The sequence below is a fragment of the Streptopelia decaocto genome (assembly GCF_964273445.1).
Source record: "Streptopelia decaocto genome assembly, chromosome: 13".
NCBI lineage: Eukaryota > Metazoa > Chordata > Aves > Columbiformes > Columbidae > Streptopelia > Streptopelia decaocto.
In genome coordinates this window covers 10,240,432-10,259,292 of record NC_138668.1, presented here as the reverse complement: position 1 = coordinate 10,259,292, position 18,861 = coordinate 10,240,432, and the positions used below count along the sequence as shown (strand labels likewise).

General features: G+C 42.5%; 1 protein-coding gene across 6 annotated transcripts in view; it reads right to left on the bottom strand.

Moving 5' to 3' along the window:
- Positions 1 to 18,590, bottom strand: part of CREBBP (CREB binding lysine acetyltransferase) — a 92,058-nt gene extending 73,468 nt beyond the window's left edge. For 3 of the 6 annotated variants that reach the window (XM_082064244.1, XM_082064248.1, XM_082064246.1), the window contains exons 1-2: positions 18,141 to 18,589; positions 3,859 to 4,571 (exon numbers count right to left, since the gene is read on the bottom strand). In XM_082064244.1, coding sequence (XP_081920370.1) covers positions 3,859 to 4,571; positions 18,141 to 18,225 — 798 coding nt within the window. In that variant the 5' untranslated portion in view covers positions 18,226 to 18,589. Of the gene's footprint in view, positions 1 to 3,858; positions 4,572 to 18,140 lie in introns of all 6 variants that reach the window. The other 3 variants (XM_082064243.1, XM_082064245.1, XM_082064247.1) reach the window with 2 other exon arrangements.
- Positions 18,591 to 18,861: the final 271 nt, after the last annotated feature.

The following is an 18,861-nucleotide window of genomic DNA, read 5'->3' as shown; positions in this document are numbered from 1 at the left end:
GAATCCTTCTGCTCTTTTAAGCAGATTTCTTTAAAGAATTCCAACTCAGTCAAATGAAGCTATCCTTGTAGCGGTGTCCAAGAAAACAGGGCCACAATGCCACTGTTACAAGCAAAACTGTTACAGGAAAGGAGTCTGGTAGTGAACGGAGCAGAGATATATACAGTAGTATAGAAGAGAGTTTTCCTCAAAGGTTTCCAGATGATCTTGGACAAGCCAAAATCACAAAGCAGCAGCTCTAAATAAATACAAATACGCAAACTGCACAGCTGTGGCCAGTGAAGAATTCAAATCCTTGCTATAGTAAGTTGTTGTATGTTTAAATTTATAAAACATTTGCAGGGACTACCCTACTCCCTATTTCCAAAAATATTCTGGGCTATCAAGAACATGCTACATACTCCCAAGAAAACACAACTATTACTTTAATAGTTATTTTTTAACTTGGATTGACAGGTTGCTTTTTCTGGAGGATCATATGAAATCCATTAAATCCTTTGCTCATGTCTGTCTAGATAGAGGAAATATTTTGCTTTAATCTCCCCCTACCAATGGAAAAATATTCATCTTGATGTCAGCACCCTATGGCCCTCTGACATTGGGAATCAGTTATTTTTCATTCCCTTTTTGATTGGTTAGGGGTTTTGTGCGCCACCTTCAAATTATGCAAGCACATGACTCATGAGTTTGAGTTATCGTGTTCATTTCTGGGATAATTTTCATTCTTTCAAGAGTTTCCTTAAAATGGCAAGTCCAGCTCAAAATTAACAATACTGGCTTACAATGCTCCAAATGAAATGAATCACAGTTATTTCTGAAAGTAGGAGACGGGATCAGATTCTGGATTTTTTTTTCCCCTTCTTTTTCTCTTACAAGAAAGAATGCTTATAAAAACATGCCACAAGAAAGAAAAACAGTAAAAGCAATGGACTTTCCTTGATTAGCCATTTACTAAAAAAGGATTAGAGCAAACCATCAAGGAAGCAAGGTCTTGCCCAACAAAACTGGTCCCAAACCATAAAGGGTCAGGAGTGCTGCATACAGCCCATAAACACACCGACGAGAAAAATGGAAAAATGGGCCACGCTTGAATGAGGTGAATCAGTGATGCACGTTACTCACTTTAAACATAACAAGAAAATCTTGGCTTAAAAAGATATTTTAGATTTTTTTTTCTGCATTTGTATTTCAGAACTCCTTCTTTACCTTAGGATATATTGCTACAGTCACCACCTAGAGAATTTACTTCCAGCCTTGATATGGTTCTTCAAGCATGATGGCAGCTGCATTTCAAGCCATTTAGTCAAGTTAGGCACATGTACTATTAGGCAGCTCAGCTGCCTCCCCACTTTTATTGCTGCTCTTCCAATCTTTTAAGCTGTATATATTATGTAGTAAACATCAGGGAACAGAAGGTGAAAAACCAAACTAACCCACATTCTCCTTCAGCAGAAATTTCAGTTTCAGAAGAACAAACACTGAAATATTTCTTTACTTTTCTTAAAAGCTTTGATCACAACTGGAACATCAATAAGAGAACAAGCTAACATACAATCACAGTTGATAATCCTATTAGGGCAATAAACTGGGGGGTGGGAAGAGATTGGAAGAGGATGTCAATCCTCAAATGTCTATTAAAGAGAACAGAAAAAATGGAGAACACTTTTGCTTGTCAGGAGAAAAATGAGGGAACAAGTAACTTGTTCCTAAATGGAAACATGAAATATTGAGCTCACGTGCTCTCTTACCAAGAGAAAATTAAGACATAAAGAAAAATGTTTTTTAAAAAAAAGTATATATATATCTATATATATCTATATAGATATATAGATATATAGATATATAGATATATAGATATATAGATATATAGATATATAGATATATAGATATCTATCTAAAAATGCACTCAATGCTTTCTAGCTTCACCTTGTTCAACATGAGATGGAGCCCCGGAAAACACCAATTTTTCTATTTTTATAAGCTGGCCAAGTTTTAAAAATTGTGTTCTCTTAAGTGCTAACACCTTCACAGAAGCACCATTTTATCACTTATGCTGTCATTAAACAGTCCTACCTTTTCAGTTTCTCCAAACAACATTGTGTCTAAGGACTTTTGAAATCACTAATTTTGCTCTAATCTTTTGGAAATGCAACACCACTGCTGAGCACAGCCCTGCATACAAGGGCTACGTATTAGGTGTGTAACAGGAACACTTCCAGTATTCTTTTTGCAACATATTCCTTGTCCAAATTAACTTTTAGTACTTGAGTATATGCTAACTGAGAAAGTCCAGGTCATCTTCCTGAGCTGGTGAATCCCATCTGCAGCTTGAAAAACAGAATTTGAGTGCTGACCTACTCTTTACCAGGGTGGGTTTGTCTGAAAGAAACCAAGACATCACAGAACCTCCTCCTCCAGATTCATTCATACTCTGTCACATGAAGACCACAGGCAAGTCTCTTTGCTTTGAGGCAATTCTACTTGAGTTACATCACTTAAAAAAAAAAAAAAGGTAGTTCCATCACATGACTACGTAGTGGCTGGGAAAAATCTGCTCCTAAGAACTTACATAACCATGTGTTTATAGAGTAAGTCAGATAATTAGAATTTCTCACTCTTCCCACAAACTGCAAAAAAAACCAAATGAAAGATAAGCTGAGTTTCTTCCTGTGCAGACCAACACCATCCACACAAAAAATTTAGCCAATTTGGAGGCTGGAGACAGCTATACCCTCTTTCACATGACCCTCACTCAGACCACAAGCATCTGTTCTTCAAGCAAAGAGATCTCCTCCAGTGCCAAGAGAACGCTTTTTACATTCTCATTTTCAAAAATTAAAGTGAACTATGTGGCACTCCACAATGACATCAGCATTTATTCAGAGAGCCTGGTTTCTTCTATGCCAGGCAATTTTTCCTGTGATTGTCAACGCATTAATGAATTAACACTTACATGTTAATAAACCACAATGACTAGTGATGTACAAACAGATAAAATATCAGAGTTTAAATTATAATTTTCTACATTTCAGAACAGGATGGGTTTGCCATCAAAGTTTCAGGAAGGAACTGGACCCAAAGCAGCACAGACAAGAGATGAGGCATGCTGCTTTCCAATTAAAAGGCAGGAGCACCAGCAATCACAATCCTTCTCTAAGCTCACGCCTGGAAAATAACTCAAAAGCAACGTCTATATCAAGCAGGGACTAGAGCAGTACCCCAAGACAGAGGCAAATACTTCCAGTTGTATATATACCCTGTCCCAATCTGCAAAGGTCACTGAATGAGACTTCTTGCCCAGACCCTGCCCTCCCCTTACACAGAGTTTGCAGTAGCTTGGCAATCTATGCAGAATGTAGTGTTTCCAGACCAGTCCCTCTACATTTGAAAAACATTCACTGCAAAGCTGTTGACAGTGGTCCTGGACAAGAGTACTAATTGCTACAAGCCTCCCTTCAAACTACAAATATTTCTGTAACAACTTTCACACTGCTTTACAATATATTGTTGTCTGGAAGCTAAATCCAGATCCTGCACAGAAATTATAATCCGCTTCCTTTGTGTGGGATTATGCTACACTTTTCCAATTCACCCTGCTAAGATACTACCCAACTTTTAACTTCAAGGATGTGTCTTTCAACAAGTGCTTTCATTTCTGATTACATGAGAAATACTGTTTCAATTATCTTTCTTTCATGATGTCACCAGTGATTGAAATGGAAAACTACAGATTCAGGGAAGCACATTCTTTGGTTCTGTTCCAGAAAAGAATCTACTACATTTTTCTAAACACCTGTATGGAAAAACCAAAACAAAACAAGTGCAATAAATAGAATATATTAAATTATAAGTACATACTTTAGTCATTGCTCCTGTCTGTGCTGTGTTCAGTCCGGTGTGACCAGCCATCTGTGGAGATACTTGGGTTAAAGTCTCTGCCAGCACACTGCCTGCATTCCCCTGCATGGCAGGGGCAGAATATTGCATTCCTGCTCCCCTTCCTCTTCCAGCTGCCCCAAGAGATCCATTCATTACCTGCCCTTGTCCTTGCTGAGGCTGATTCATTAAATTGTGACCAGAATTACTGTTGAGAAGGCTCTGGTGTGTCTGACTGAAATTAGTATTCATACATATCCCAGGTCCAGTCTGTGATGTTGCAGGGCTGCTCGTCACCATCCCCACTTGTTTTTGTGCTTGAGAGTTCAGTGTTTGTGATGCGGGTGTGGTAGGTCCGGAGGTGCTGGCTGCTTGTTTTGCCAGGCCTGAAGCAGAAGAGTCTCCTTGGTTTAAAGGGCTCTTACCCATAGCACCCAGATTACTGATATTAGCACTGTTCGGTTGCCCTTGAACTTGACTGCCAACTCCCTGCTGGACAGGGCTACTGGAGTTCACATTTCCAATTCCTGGGTTTAAGGAAGAGCCGCTGCCTCCCCTTAGAAGTTCAGAAAGTTGTTTGTGTTTGGAAGCTGCATCTGGAACAAGGTTCCCACTGCTGTTTAAAAGGCCCAGCTCGCCATTGGGGATCAGCTCATCAGGAAGATCATTTTCCAGGTCAAACAAAGATCCAAAATCTACAAGTTAAAACAGAAATATAGGTGAGAAAAACTTGACAAACAAGTGACTAAAATATTCATCCACACTGCGCTGTACTAGTCTTAAACAATGACACACGCTAAGGTACACCTTTATCCAAGACCCAACGCTGACAGCAAGTGAGCGAGGGTCCCTGTGACACAAACTCCAGAGTCCTTCAGGAAGTGGAGTCACTGACACACACTGTGCACACACAACCAGACTGGGTCAAGCACTGGCCCAGAAGTAGTGTTTTTTTGCAAAACTTTTGACAAAACATTGCACCAAGCTTAAGAAATTCAGGTGGCACAAATCTAACCTAACTCCTCAATTTCTCTTGTTTTGGCTAAAAGAAGGCACCAGAAATATCAAGGTATTCTCCTCCCCCCCACATATTTTTAAAATTTTTTGTTGTTGTTTGCTTTGTTTCGGGTTTTTTGAGTTGTTTTTTGTTTTTTTCCCTATTGATTTACTCTTCCAAAAGAGCAATTACATCACGTTCTCCAACCTCCTACGCAACCCCAGGCCACTGCATTTCACCCAGCAATCCTACTTCAACCTTCTAATTTATGGTTGTGTATGGTCAAAGAACATCTCCCAGCAAGGCTTCCAGGCTTGATCAAAAGACAACAGTTACTTCTTCAGTAAGTATGATCCCAGTCTCACCTATAAATGTGTCCAACATCAGTTTCTAGTCATTGATTTGTACCATGATCCACTGCCTCAGAAGATCCCAAAAGGCACTCAGCATTTTCTCCTTCTAATGCCTCTTGAATCAAGTCACTTCTCGATCCCTGAACAGCTCAAATAATTCAAATTGCTCTCTAAGTGCCCAGCCCTCATTTATCATGCCCAATATTGACAGAGCTAATCCACACACTCTGCAGATGAGCAAAATAAATCAATCAAATCTTCATTAAGCCACTTGAAGGAACTGCTCTGCCTGGCTGCAACATTCAGACTGACAAAAAGTGGAGGGTTGTTTTTGAAAATTAGTAGCTCAAGTTCACTCAAATGTTTACTGAACATCATAAGTGATGCCTGTGTAACAATGTTATTTTGGTATGTAACAAAAAATAGGAAGTTACTTGACTGTATATAGGTACTTCCATGTGAAAATAAAGTTATGTCTGAAGACATAAGGACAAGAGAGTACAGCAACCTTAACAAACATGTGAGCAGACTATACTCAATTAAGCAGAGCCGCTGTTCAAACACACAACACATCTCAGAGTTTTCCAGTCCAAGGATGTGATCTAAAACAATGACTTTTTAGTGTAAAGTAACAAAAATGTGTGAAAACTTTATTTTGCCCTCTCCAAGCTAGCCCTGAAAAACCCCAGTACCTCACAGTGAACAAGACAAACCCATTTTTTTTCCAGATTAGATCAAACAAAAGTTATTTTCTAAATAAGAACACTGCAAAACTTTCATTATTTTGAAGTTTAATTCACTCTTCAACCACAAAAAGTTGGTGCAGGACTCGGGTTGCAGAAGCAGCATATGATTGTTCAGCCACTGACAGCCTGGACCACACTTAACTGCCTTGAAAACAAACAACAAAAGCCCAACAACACTTGACCTGTATCGCAAAGCTAAGATGTGTTACCAGCACATTTCAGCACATCTCCATACAATGCATTTCATCAGCATTCAAATTTACAATTCAACCTAACCGAAGAAAAATTAATTTTTACATGTGTTGCAATGGCCAATGAATTACATAAACGGTCACAGTAAACATACACAAAAATATTAAGTTCTGCCTGTTTTGAAGCACTCACAGCAGCACGTCCTTTAGGAGCCAACATTCTGCCACTGTTACCTACTGAAGTCAATAAGCTCTGAAGAATTCTTCCAGCCTTGTATCACAGTGGCCACAACAAAATGCACCACAGCTCAGAACAGACTGCTTTCAAGCAGGGAAGTAACAAACTAATGTTTTCATTAGCTAGGGTCACTAAAGTATTTCTAATTTCTCTCTTACTTGCTGGCTTTCCCTTCAGTTGTTTAGTTCACCTTTTCAGCTTGTCTTGAACAGAAACTCCTGGTATACCTTCAACCACATTCCTTTCAGCGATGGCTTCATCTCTTTCCCACACAACCACTCAGCGCTCACTATATGCTGCAATTTGGGTCTCCTCCTCTGTATCTTGGTTCCACCTTCCTCCTTCCCAGATTCCACTATTTTTAACCTTCCATCCCTCTCTAACCCCATGGCCTGTTTTGGCAGAGCTGCACGCTGGAGCCCACCCAAAGCCATCTGCCTGTGTGTCACCACGGCTGGTGACACAGGGTCCATGGCTGAGCCTTCACCTTTCTTAGGCTGCTCTTGTCACCCTGCCTTGCTGGGAAGTTCAAGGTTCACAGTGCTTGTGCAAACAACTTGGGTAAATCCCATGAAATGGTGTTTTTCTAAGCTTCTACACCTAAATTGTTAATATTTCATAACAAAAGACAGGTGTGCATGCACATGTAGGGTCAAGAGCAGAGGAAAAGTGACAAAATGTGTAGAGGGAAGATGCTGCTGTGGCTTAAAAAGAGTACTTTTTTCCAGTTGTATTTCAAAATGGGATGTTGGAGTACAAGTGCTCAATTTTTTTTATTTGGCTGGCTGGACTCTTAACATTCTTGCCAAGGAAGGGAAATGTTTTTGCAGTTTACAAAAAGAGTGAAGAAAGCGTTTGGGAATGCTGCCTCTTCAAACGTAAAATAATCTACCGCTCCTAAGCTCCTGTAAGAAGGCTCTACATTAGGGTTAGACACAGAAAGTTTACAGCTCTGCCAGCAGGAAAATAAAAAGCAGGTAAACAGCACAGTGGCCACGTAAAAACTCACTAAGTATTCAAACGTTCAGGTAATGATTAATCTTCCTGCTTTTATATTTTCATCAGACTTGTACCTTAAAGCATCAACACAAGGTGCATTTTACAACAGTTATAAAATACAATGGAAAACAAAAGTCTGCTTGAGCATGTCTGCAACAAATCCATGCAGATAAGAGATTGTCTTGGCAGTTATAAAAATAATAAATGCATTCATACACATATAAAAATCTGCCATACTAAGGCTGCCCACTTCTACCGGTAGCGAAATGAAAAGAACCTCAGTCCCCCTATCCTCACGGAAAGAACATAACCGATCTCATCCCCAACGCTTCAACTATTTCTCCAAGTCAATGACAGCTACCAAGAGTCTAAAAAAAAACCAAACAACACAACAAAACTGAGATGCCTTTGCCTTTACATAGAGTTACCCGAAGCAACGCTCAAAAATTACCTACAGAGAAGTCCCACTCTAATTACCGAGCTTTGTACTTGCTCCATCTCTCAAACCTGCTACTTACCCAGCACACAGAGAACAGAAAAGTGGTCTTTATTTTACAGGAGGACAGTTCCCCTTCTCTCATCAGGCACATGTCGTGATTTCAGTGCACAGGAAGCAGCAGAGCTGACTAAGGCCACAGAGACCCACCTCGTAGCGTCTCGTCTCTAACGCAGCACTTCTGATCCTAAACCTCACACCTTTCATTATCTCTGTTACATAAAACCAAACGGCCTCTGAACAGGAGAGAGCCAAAAACTTGTATTTCGGAAGGGATGGAAAAGTACTAGGCAACGACAACACCCCCACTCTTTTCAAAGGGCTCCTTTTCCAGTTGGAGAATTTTGCATTTTGTGAGCATCTATTTTTCAAACATAGAAGATAACCACACTTGAGACACGCCCTCTCCCAATTTCAGTTTTATGAGCTTAAATGTCACAGTTTTCTGCCTTCCTGGACAACACTTTCAGCAACCAGAATAAAAAAAGATGTTCTGTTTCTTACCAAGCCTTCTCAGAAGAAAAAAAGAAAAGGCGCTGCATTTTCAGGCAGAACTTTTTCATCTGTACCACTACTTGTAACTGTTATCAGGAGACTCTTAATATACAAATACAATCAATTAACTTGTTTCAATGTCACTATTTCTTTTCCCAAATAGGTCAGCCTGCAAAGGTGACAAAGATTCAAAGGTATTTCTTTACGTGATTTATTATCGCAAAGGTATCACACAGCAAACAGGAGGAGAAGCATCGAACTCACGTTTCATTTTTTTTACATTGAAATGTGATGGGGAGTTTTTCTGTCCCAACCTCTGACCGCCCATCCACGGAGCAGACACTGAAGTCACACTGCAGTCCTGGCAGACAGGCAGTATTTTCACCCTGCCTTTCTTCCATGCCAACATTTCAGTGAGCCCAATTTTGTTTTGTAAGGCTTCTTTCAATCATGCCAGACCCCAGCAGACAAAGCCTCAACAGTTCAGAGCTCCAGCCATTCCCTTAAATTCAATGTCAGGTAACTCAACTCAATAGTCATACTGTTTAGTGCAGCCATCCATTCCAACCTCCTTTCGAGGTTTGAGGATTTTATAATTTATTGTTTCATTAAAGACAATTAGTGCATTTAATGTTTCAGAGCAATTAAACAATGCATTCATAGAAAAACTAAAATTTCCAGTACGGAAACTTTACATTAGCATCTTAACCTAACAAGACACACAGAAAGACTGCAAACTGTCATGCATCTGACCTTGACTTTGAGAAGAGCATCTCTTTCTCAGAACATGATGTTTAACAACCAGGTTGAGAAACAGAGTGATGTGGGACCTGGCTGGGGCAAGGAGACCCTAAAGGCTGACGGGGAAATGAAAGATCCGATAGCAGGCATCTGGATGAGTCCCAACAAGTTATGGCTTGCATAATAAGACATTTGGATGTTTAACTAAATTTCTTTCTGCCTGATCTTTTGAACTACTTCCAATTGGGATGACAAAGAAATACAGTCTGGTTTGTTCATTCCCAAGTCAGTGGACTGGTCAAAATTCAAATAAATCGATATGCAGGAACGAGCCTTGCCTTTAGGCATTCTAGGTACTTGCCTGCCACACCTCAGCCTCTTCTCAAAAGGCAAGTGACTCTGACCTCCTTGGTAGCCCCTGACTAAATTTACCTCAGCCCCTCCACGACCTTCCCAGTGAGGGAAGGGAGGCTGACCTGTCGGTAATTGCCTCTATTTGCCTTTTAGTCTTTCTTGAAAATGGTGTAACACGTGCGTTCTCCTGCTTTCCCGTGGCTGGGATTTCAGGATGGGGGATTGAGACGGAGGCATTCGTTCCACCAAACTCCCTTTGCAACTTGTCTGCTGGCAAAGCATGATTCTCCATGAGATGAACACCATTCAGGATAGACATGTAACTAAGCAGTTCCTAAAATCAATTAAATTAGATCCATTTTGTGCAACCCAATAACCAAAAGGAACACTATTATCTTAGAATCTAGTTAATCTTAAAGTAGCTCCATGCTCCTAAAATCTCCTCCAATCCATTTTTGTAAGATTTTAGCAATTAAGTGACTTTTCAAAACTGAAGCTCATTACACAGAGTAAACAAATCAAGAAGCTAATGAAAAAGAATCTGTTCTCTTCTAACCTCCACTGCAATACTACCAGTATTATTGATCCAGTTTTAAAAACCCTCCTGACACCAGTCCAAACACCAGACACACGGGTCAGGATGTATCTATATCCCCTATAACCACAACGAACGTGTGTGTTAACAACAACTATCTGATAACATGAAAGACCAACTGATCTGCTCCCGGCTTCTTTCTCACTTCCCTGAAAGGAGAAAAAAACTGAAATCCTTCCCTGGTTACACTGAGTTTAGTTCCTAACCTCTCTTTCCACTTGCACGCTGTGTATCACAATGCCATAACCTCAAATTTCTCTCTGCTGTACTTATCCAAATTGTCTCTGCCATTTATCTTTTGCTGTGCTCATAATGAAAATACAAGCTGTGTTGAAGGTCCAAAAAACCCTAAGATACTAACTTATTTCAGGAATAATCCCTATTTTTAGATCTACTACACTTCCATTAAAGAAAAAATAATAAAAAATCAAAAATCACAGATTACCTGAATGTTTGACTATTAAAAACACAGTAGCATATAAGGGCACATTAAGTGCACCTGGTACCAAAGTTAATAGACAGAAATATGAAAAATGCATTCAGATAAGCTAGTCTCTCATCTTGTCCCAGATGCTAGAGGAGAATAAAACCAAAATAACCTTCAAAATGTGTAGCAGAAGCAGCCCAAGATCTAGTCTGTTCTTGGGAGCATCAGAAGGCAAATGATAGACTGACTTTGTTCTCCTCTGCTCCTACAGAGTCTCTCCACAACCATTCTTCTTCTTAATTGTTTCCCAAGGTGTCTTCGCTATTTTGACACTGTTGCTGTGTCTGCTCCTGTGAGTAACTTTAAATCCTACCCAGCAGTATCAACAACATGGACATAGCTACTGTCACACTGCATGTGGCAACCAGGCTACACACGCTTACTGACCAAAAGGCTTCAGTAATTTTGCCGTAAGAACAGAAATGCAGGCAGAAGAAGAGGAGGCAATCTGCCCATAGACTGGGAGACCACCACACTGGTAACCTCAGCTTCTCCTTTACAAGATCATCCTGATGAAGATTAAATATCTTAGGGTTTTTGCAGCACATTAACAGAAGCAAGATCTGCTTCTCATCCTATCACACACATATCTTTTCTGTTGCCCTGTTTTAACATCTGACAAAACAGTTAAGTTCAGGATGATTCTTTAAAGAGGAATCATCTGAAAATTAACAGTGGGCACTTGCTCAAGGCAGCATGAAATGCAGACTCTGTACCAAAACAGTTTACAGGTGAATGCCTTTGGTTAGCTCACACAACTGACAGATCCACTGCTTCGTGTTAAGGCTGTGCCACCCTCACTGCACATCTGGAAAAAAATATCAGCTGATAACATACAAAGATGTGAATTATCTTGACAAACTCTAACTGTGACATTCCCTGGCCGTAGACTTCTTATTAAATACACACATCAACACAAGGTGTTTCAGCTTTCGAATTGTTCAGCCCTCCATCACTACACAATGACTGACAGCATCGGTGGCAAGATCTCCACGCTCGGTTTTGCCTTCTAGCTCAGGCTGCTTCTAACACCCCCTTCACCAACACGAGTCCTTCTCTCAAAGTTCCCACCTTTGTGCACCTTCTGTAACAGAAGCACAGAACAGGCCTATTCTGCGAAGGCTAAAATAGCAACAATCAATCTGTACCTGAAGTAGTATTATGAAACAGACACAATGTTATGCAAGATCACTAGGAAACAGGCAAGTTCTGTGTCTCCTTTATGATGTGTAATAGCTGCAAAAAGTGTGTTTCCATTATCTTTGTTTTAATGCCACTTTTTCCTCCCTATTTCTGATACCAAATTATAAGTGAAGGGTTGTTTGCTTGGCAACTCAAATTCAGCTGTGCAAGAAGACACCGCACAAAATAAACCAAATGCTCACAAGTAAGCAACGTCAGACATGTGCTTAAAGCTAACAATTTTTATATATTTCACTCCAACAAAAGCTTCCAACCATAACTGACTGAATACAGAAAAAACAGTGCCCTCACAAATCTGATTTCTTTAAAGCATTAATTTCAGTGAGATGAGGCTGTTCTAAATTATTTTCATTAATATTTTCCTTAAAGGAGTTTATGAACCTTAGGAAAAAAAAACTTCACAGCTACTACAAAAACAGATTTACATTCAGTACTTACTGAATTCAAGTCTCTCGGTAATTTCCAAGTTTCTTTGCTCCATTAGGTGAAACTACACAGGAGATGACACAGAAGCTACGTCATCAACAACACCCACTATCAAAGTACCGGCAGCGGTAAAGTTGGGCAGAGCAAGAGAGAAGCTCGTGGTCTTCAGGTGTGACACACACGGACAGCAGTTGGGCTCTAATATTTCATTTTCCTTCCCCTGTGCAACAGAAAGCAGCTAGCGCCGGTGTCTGCCTCAGAGATGTCCAACAGCAGCAACGAAATAACATCTACCTGTGAGACTGAAAGGCACATCACCTAGAAAGAGCAACTCATTTTGCAACGCTGTCTCCCTGAAGAAGCTCCCACAGCACTAAAGATGACCCTCAGAAAAGTAGAAATTATTTTACAGACTTACGTATGTATTAATAAAAATACATACACGCACACGAAGTTATTGCAAATCAGGGCTACTGTATTTGTCCAATGTTCCAAATAAGATCCTTATTTCTCAATGGTGGTGAATAAGAGGAAAGGGAAGATGAAGTGAAGGTTTTGAAGACTATAAGTTAAAAGATTTAGACCCTGAGTTATGACTGCGAATTACCAACGATAATAGGAGTTTCAGTTTTCTTTTGATTCACACTATGGTTTTGCACAATACTTGATAGTATTTGTTGAGACATCGCTATTAAAGACATTTTTCCAAATAAAAGATTTACGTTCTCTCTGTATCTTAGACATCTGAAAAGACAGATGGAAAGCATAACATATGTTAAAATGAAGATTTACAAAGCAAAAATTCTTGAAAGTGTAAACCAAATTAGGATGGAAGTGTTAGATTTCTAAGCTATCCCACATGCTTTTTCGTTGTATAAGAACAAACCCCAGAATTTTTCAAATCCTGTTTTTCAACTACCCCCTGCACCCCAATTTCACATTAACCTGCACTATTTTGCTAACAGGCTGAGATTTTTGATCATGTTCTTCTTTATTAGTAGGTAACAACAGACAGCAAAATATCTAATAAAAACAGACACCAAGAATAGGTGTATTTTTTTTAGCGTGAGGTTCCAGATACAATAACAAAACACAGCATGTTACTGTAGAAATAACTAAGGGCACTGGACTACGACTTCAAGGAACATTCAGACAGACTAGAAAGTGAACAATCTGCAACAGAAAACTGGGAATGATTTCACAAGCTATCAAGAGATCTCTGGGGTACAACAAAGACTGACCCCCCGAGCACAGCCTTTATTCCTGCCTGCTGCTGGCAGGGCTCCTCCAGGAGCCACAGCACAAGACAGTGCTTACCACACTAATTTTAAGTCATGACAAAGGAGGAAGGAATCAATGTGATAAACTCCCAAGCACACAGGCAATTATCACTCCAAAGTATGAATTTCAAAAATGGAAAGGGCACAACTGCAGGACTGACACATAAAAATCAGGTTGGCAGATCATCTGCTCAACTTTTCATCTCACACAGATGTTACAGTCAAACTCCTTGGAAAAATCTATTAAAAAACCCAAACAATGAGAAAGTATACAATAACTTGCTATCAGCAATGCTTCATGAATTGATAAGAATTAGCTGCCCTAGACTATCAATAAATGAGACAATTTCTAACCTTACAAATCCCCTGTCCCACATTACAACCGCAGGCATGACGTTATGCAGGTCGGTCACTTAAGGTGAAAAAAAAACCCAACAGCTTGTATCAAACTTAACACAGCTCAAAGTAAACATTTTTGCTTGGCATCATGACTTCCCATTCATGACCCCCCATCAACACATGTATACGGTAAAGTCTTAAGAAACAGTACCGCCATGAAATATCACCCCACGTTTTTTGCCATCCCAGCTAGTTATGGTGCCAGTACCACAAAGCAAAGGACATTCCCGTGAAATCCTTACAACCACGCTCACTCCTTCACCTACATCCTTCCAGAGGAAACATTTCTTCCTCCCAATTTTCTGTTTATAAATCTAAGTCTGTTCAGTTAACAGAATTATCCTTTTTCTTATTCCAGGAAGGGATGGAGAAAGCATGTGTATAAAAGCAACTCTCACTGTGAGAGCACACAACTGACATGAAAGTTTTGTGTACATCACCTAAAACCAGAGCAGACTGATTAAACAGGCTTCCATGAAACTTTGCAGCTATGCAGGAATGAACCCTTCTAAAACATATGTACTAATGCTTTCCTGCGCACAAACAAAATCTGGTTTTACATCACCAAGATGCCAGTTCCACTCAGAATCTCAGCTAAGTACGTGAACATAAGCTTAAAAACACTTGCCTCTCCTTTAGTGACTTTGTTTTCAAGGTGGTCCACCCCTTTTAAAACTAAAAACTAAATCCACTGAAATACACCTGCTTTTTGGGAGGAGAGCAAGATCAAATCAGGCTGCGTATTGACACAAACTCCCTTCTGTGAAGTTCTGCAGCTCGCTGGGAGTTGGCCAGAGATCTGCTTATCTCGGCACGTACAAAGCAACGTGCGACAAGGCCGGTCTTTCCCCGGTTTTCAAACACAGGCACTAAGATACTAACACACTGGGCTGTAAAGAGAACGTGAACTACCAAAGATCTCAGCCTGCAGCTCTTGCAGCAGCAGCCATACTGTTCCTGAAGTTGTGGAGAGGGGAAAAAATCCAAACCACAGACACAAGAAAGTGTAAGGTGAAAATGCAGCTCTGATGGACTTTTGAAGCTGCTCATCTCACCTTCTTTCCAACTTCACTTATTTTACAAATTCATTAACTCATAACACAGTTAAGAACACCCTCTGCTCTGGCCCCAATTATGATTTGTCATTACTGGAACCAGCACAGCCGAAGGCTGCAGGGTACGTAACTGATGCAGAGAGGCATTACTTTGCCTGGCAATGCAGACCACCCCCAAGCTACCCACAGAACCACGGGGAAGGGGCACCTGACGAACGCCAGGTTTGCTGCTGCTCCATCCTAGCACGTTTTTCACAATCTGTGCACAGAGTTCAGACCAAGACCAACTCAAGAACGCTGCCGGTTCACTGTATATTCTGACGGAGGACCAATGGCAGCAACATGCAAAGTAATCACGACACTCAACCTTAAAATTATATACTGCCATGGCCACAGTTACTGTAATTCTACTTTTCACGTAAGTCTCTTGTTTATTCTGCAGCACACCAGATGAGAATACCTTGTAACAGTTAGAGAAGAGACAAATGCTTAGGTACGAAAAATACTGTGTACCTAATAAAGCAGTAATTAGACAAAAGCACTACGTGGCTAGACAAGGAAAAAAATCTTTCCCATGGACATTTTACCATAAGAGTCAGCTGGTTCAATGCTGCACAGCAGCGGCAAGCTAAGTTAACAGCCGTAAGCCTTAACCTCCTTTATTCATATAAAGAGCAACTGGACAACTGCAAAAAGTTGACTATCGTAAAACTTAACGATGGTCACAGTACATGTTTCTGTTATCCTTTCATCACTACTCCCTTCTCCAAGACCACACACTTGATTTAGCCACTTAAGTTTAACAGGAAAGGCCGCATTTTCACAACGTAAGTAGAGAACTTCAATTGCACAAAGTTCACTCCGGTAAGCTGAGGAGCTATTTTTACCAGAAAGATTAAAGGCAGCTAAAATTTGCCCTGACAAAAGGAGTTGCTTAACATCACCGCATCAAAGCATAAAGTGAAATATAAACACGGATGAGCAGTTGCTTTCTGCCGAATGTTCAGGCCTGCCGTCAGACCCTCCGCCATCGCACCGCTGGGCTCGACTACAAGCATTTGCAGGCTCGGAGCCTGACTGTTCAGCAACAGAACTGCACAGCCGGGCCTAACGCAACATCTTTTAAAGCACGTCCCACTCACGCAAGCTGCGGTATCAAACACCGCAGGTTTAGGACTGCAATTACAATTCAGTTATCCAATACATAACTTACTGCCTGTTCAGGGTGCAAACTTCAAACCCATCTCCCCCAGCATCTCTGGTCACAAAGGCAACTTCCCAAGTTGCAATGTAACTTTTTCATTCTGGTTTAGGTTCAGGAGCAGGTATTCGATAGCAGTCGGTACTCAAACTATTTGTATTGCCTGCTACAATGCACAGAAATGTTCAACAATCTTCCAACAAGCAACATTTGCTGCTGGCAACACACCTAAAGAGATTTTTTTGGATAAAGCACTTTAAAGTGCACACACATTACCTGCACTCTCAAGCAGAAAGGTATTTTTGCCTGGAGAACACCGGGATGATGACAGAACGCTACAGACACAATTCTGCTCGTTCAAAACACAACCTGTGGTTTGCCGTCCCTGGTGACCAAAGGCCCCTTCAGCCGCGCAAAACTTTATGCGGATGCTGGAGTTTACATATCAGGCACTGCACAGAGCTCACTGAGACGCATTAGAACTTGCTGAACAGGACGTAATTATGAGTGAAGCATTCCAGAACAGACCAAGTGAACTTCAAAAAAGGGAAAAAAAAGACACCGCTTCAAACATCTTTCACTGGCTACCAGTAGAGTCTAAAATGCCGAGCTGAAAAATTAAAGAAAAACTGCTTTTCCTGAGTTACTGTGGTGCACTTTGTAGCAACTTGCGTATCAGCCTTCCATGAGATATTCTGCTGCTTCCATGAAAAGGATTAACGTAGTTCAATCACAAGACCTCACCAAGATATTCTCTACCAATTCATGCTCTCAATACCATTTCTTTTTGGCATGTTCCATTTATTTGTAAGCTGAGAAAAAAATCTATAAAAAAACCCCCAAAGGACTGAAGTATCTATAAGGTATTGCCAAATACAGATTAAGCAAACCGAAAAAAACCACAGAATTTATCAGCTCAAGTGTAGTGACATTTTTTTAGTCTATAAAAACACAGCAGGAACAGTATGATTAACTTATCACTGTCCCTTCAACAAGATTCCTTAATCTCTGAAAACCGAAATGCAAGTCCAACACACTTCATGTTCCTATAAAACCACTGTTTCTGTGATTAAAACAGCTGGAACATAGAAAGACACCAGTCCACGCACACATGCTCCAATGCACAAACGTGTATTTACAATGGGCACAAGCTTGTTGGAAATGAGAAATTTTGATGCATTTTATTACCTGCAAACCCATTACAATTGAAAAACAAGCACGCCGAAGACACTACACAACATACAGAGAAGTCGGAGGGACTGCCAGCCTTCTGGGCATTTCATCACGCAACCAACACCACAACTTTAATTATTATCTGCAAATTGTTCGTTTTTTGAAGAAAAACGCTCAGAAGAGGTGGAGCCGAGTGCCTTAAACGAGGGTCACAGTGGGGAGAATAAAAAAAGCGAAATATTAATAGGCTATTAGGGAGTTTTTATTCCGTAGTGTGTCGCATGCAGGGGCACAGTGGAAGCGGCTGCCTACATGGAGCTTTTAGTTGTGGGCGATACAGAGCTTTTAGAAAGCAGAGATGGAAACCCCCAGCACCCCTTCCAGAAGCGGGGCGGCCGGTGTTTCTGTGGCCGGGTTTTCCTCCTTCCCCACCGGCATCCCGCTCACCTGGGCACCCCCAGCATCCAAGCCGAGGCAGATCCCTCCATCCCTCCAGCATTAAAACGAAGCGGCGGTCGACGATGGAGGAAAAGGAAATTCAACTCAAAAGGCCGTAACTCGTCTCTCCCGACCACTATTTATAGCTGGGACGGTACTTGGCGTACGGGTCCCACCCGGTAACTTCGACTGGAGGAGGCCCAGCCGCTCCCGGAGGGATCCTTCCCCCCTTCCCGGCACGTCGCCAGGCCGGTTCCCACCCCCGGCGGGAACGGGCGGTTCCTCACCGCCCCCCCCACCTCCGGCGGCCGCCGGGCCCGACCGCCCGCCAGAGGAGGAGCAGGGGGGGAACCGCCGGCCGGGCCCGCCCGCCCCCGCACCGCCCTGCAGGCCTTACCTGTGCTATCGCTGGCGGAGAAGCCCGGCGAGTTGAGCTTGGCTCGCTTCGGGTTGGGCGGCCCGTCGAGTAAGTTCTCCGCCATGGTAGCCGGCAGGGCCGTCCGAGGAGAGGCCGCCGAGCCGGTAATCGTTGGAGCCGGTGGGAGCCCGAGGGGGGGTGAAGCTCTCTCTCCCCGTTCCTCCGAAGGGGAACCCGCCGCCGAGCAACAGCGCCGCTCAGTGCCCGACCGGCGGCGGCCCCCGTTCCCCCATACCCGGGCCGGGCCGCCGCCGCCGCAGCAGGCCGCAGGGGAGGAGGGTTCGGGGCGGGGTGGGGAAGAGCCCAGCGCCCCCTCCCTGCCGGCCTCGCTCCTCCCGGCCTCTTCCCCCCGCCCGGCCGCCGCCGCCGCGGAGGTGCCCGGATGGCGGCTCAGTCAGTCACTCGGGGAGCATAGCGCCCCCCCCGCGCCCCTCCGCCGCGCCCCGTCCCCTCCCCTCCGCGCCGGGGGGTTCGCCCCGGCCCCGCGGCGGCCCCCGCCCGCCGCCCCCGCCCGCGGCCGAACCGCGGCCGAGGTAGGGGAGGGAGGGGGGGGAGGAAATTTTAAAAAAACACAAAAAATCGGAAAAAACCCGAAAACACCCAAAAACCGCCCCAAAACAATGAGCGCGGCGCGGCGGCGGCCGCGGCTCCCGGTCCCGGCGACGGCGCTCGGCTGGCTCCGGCCGGCTCTGCCCCGCCG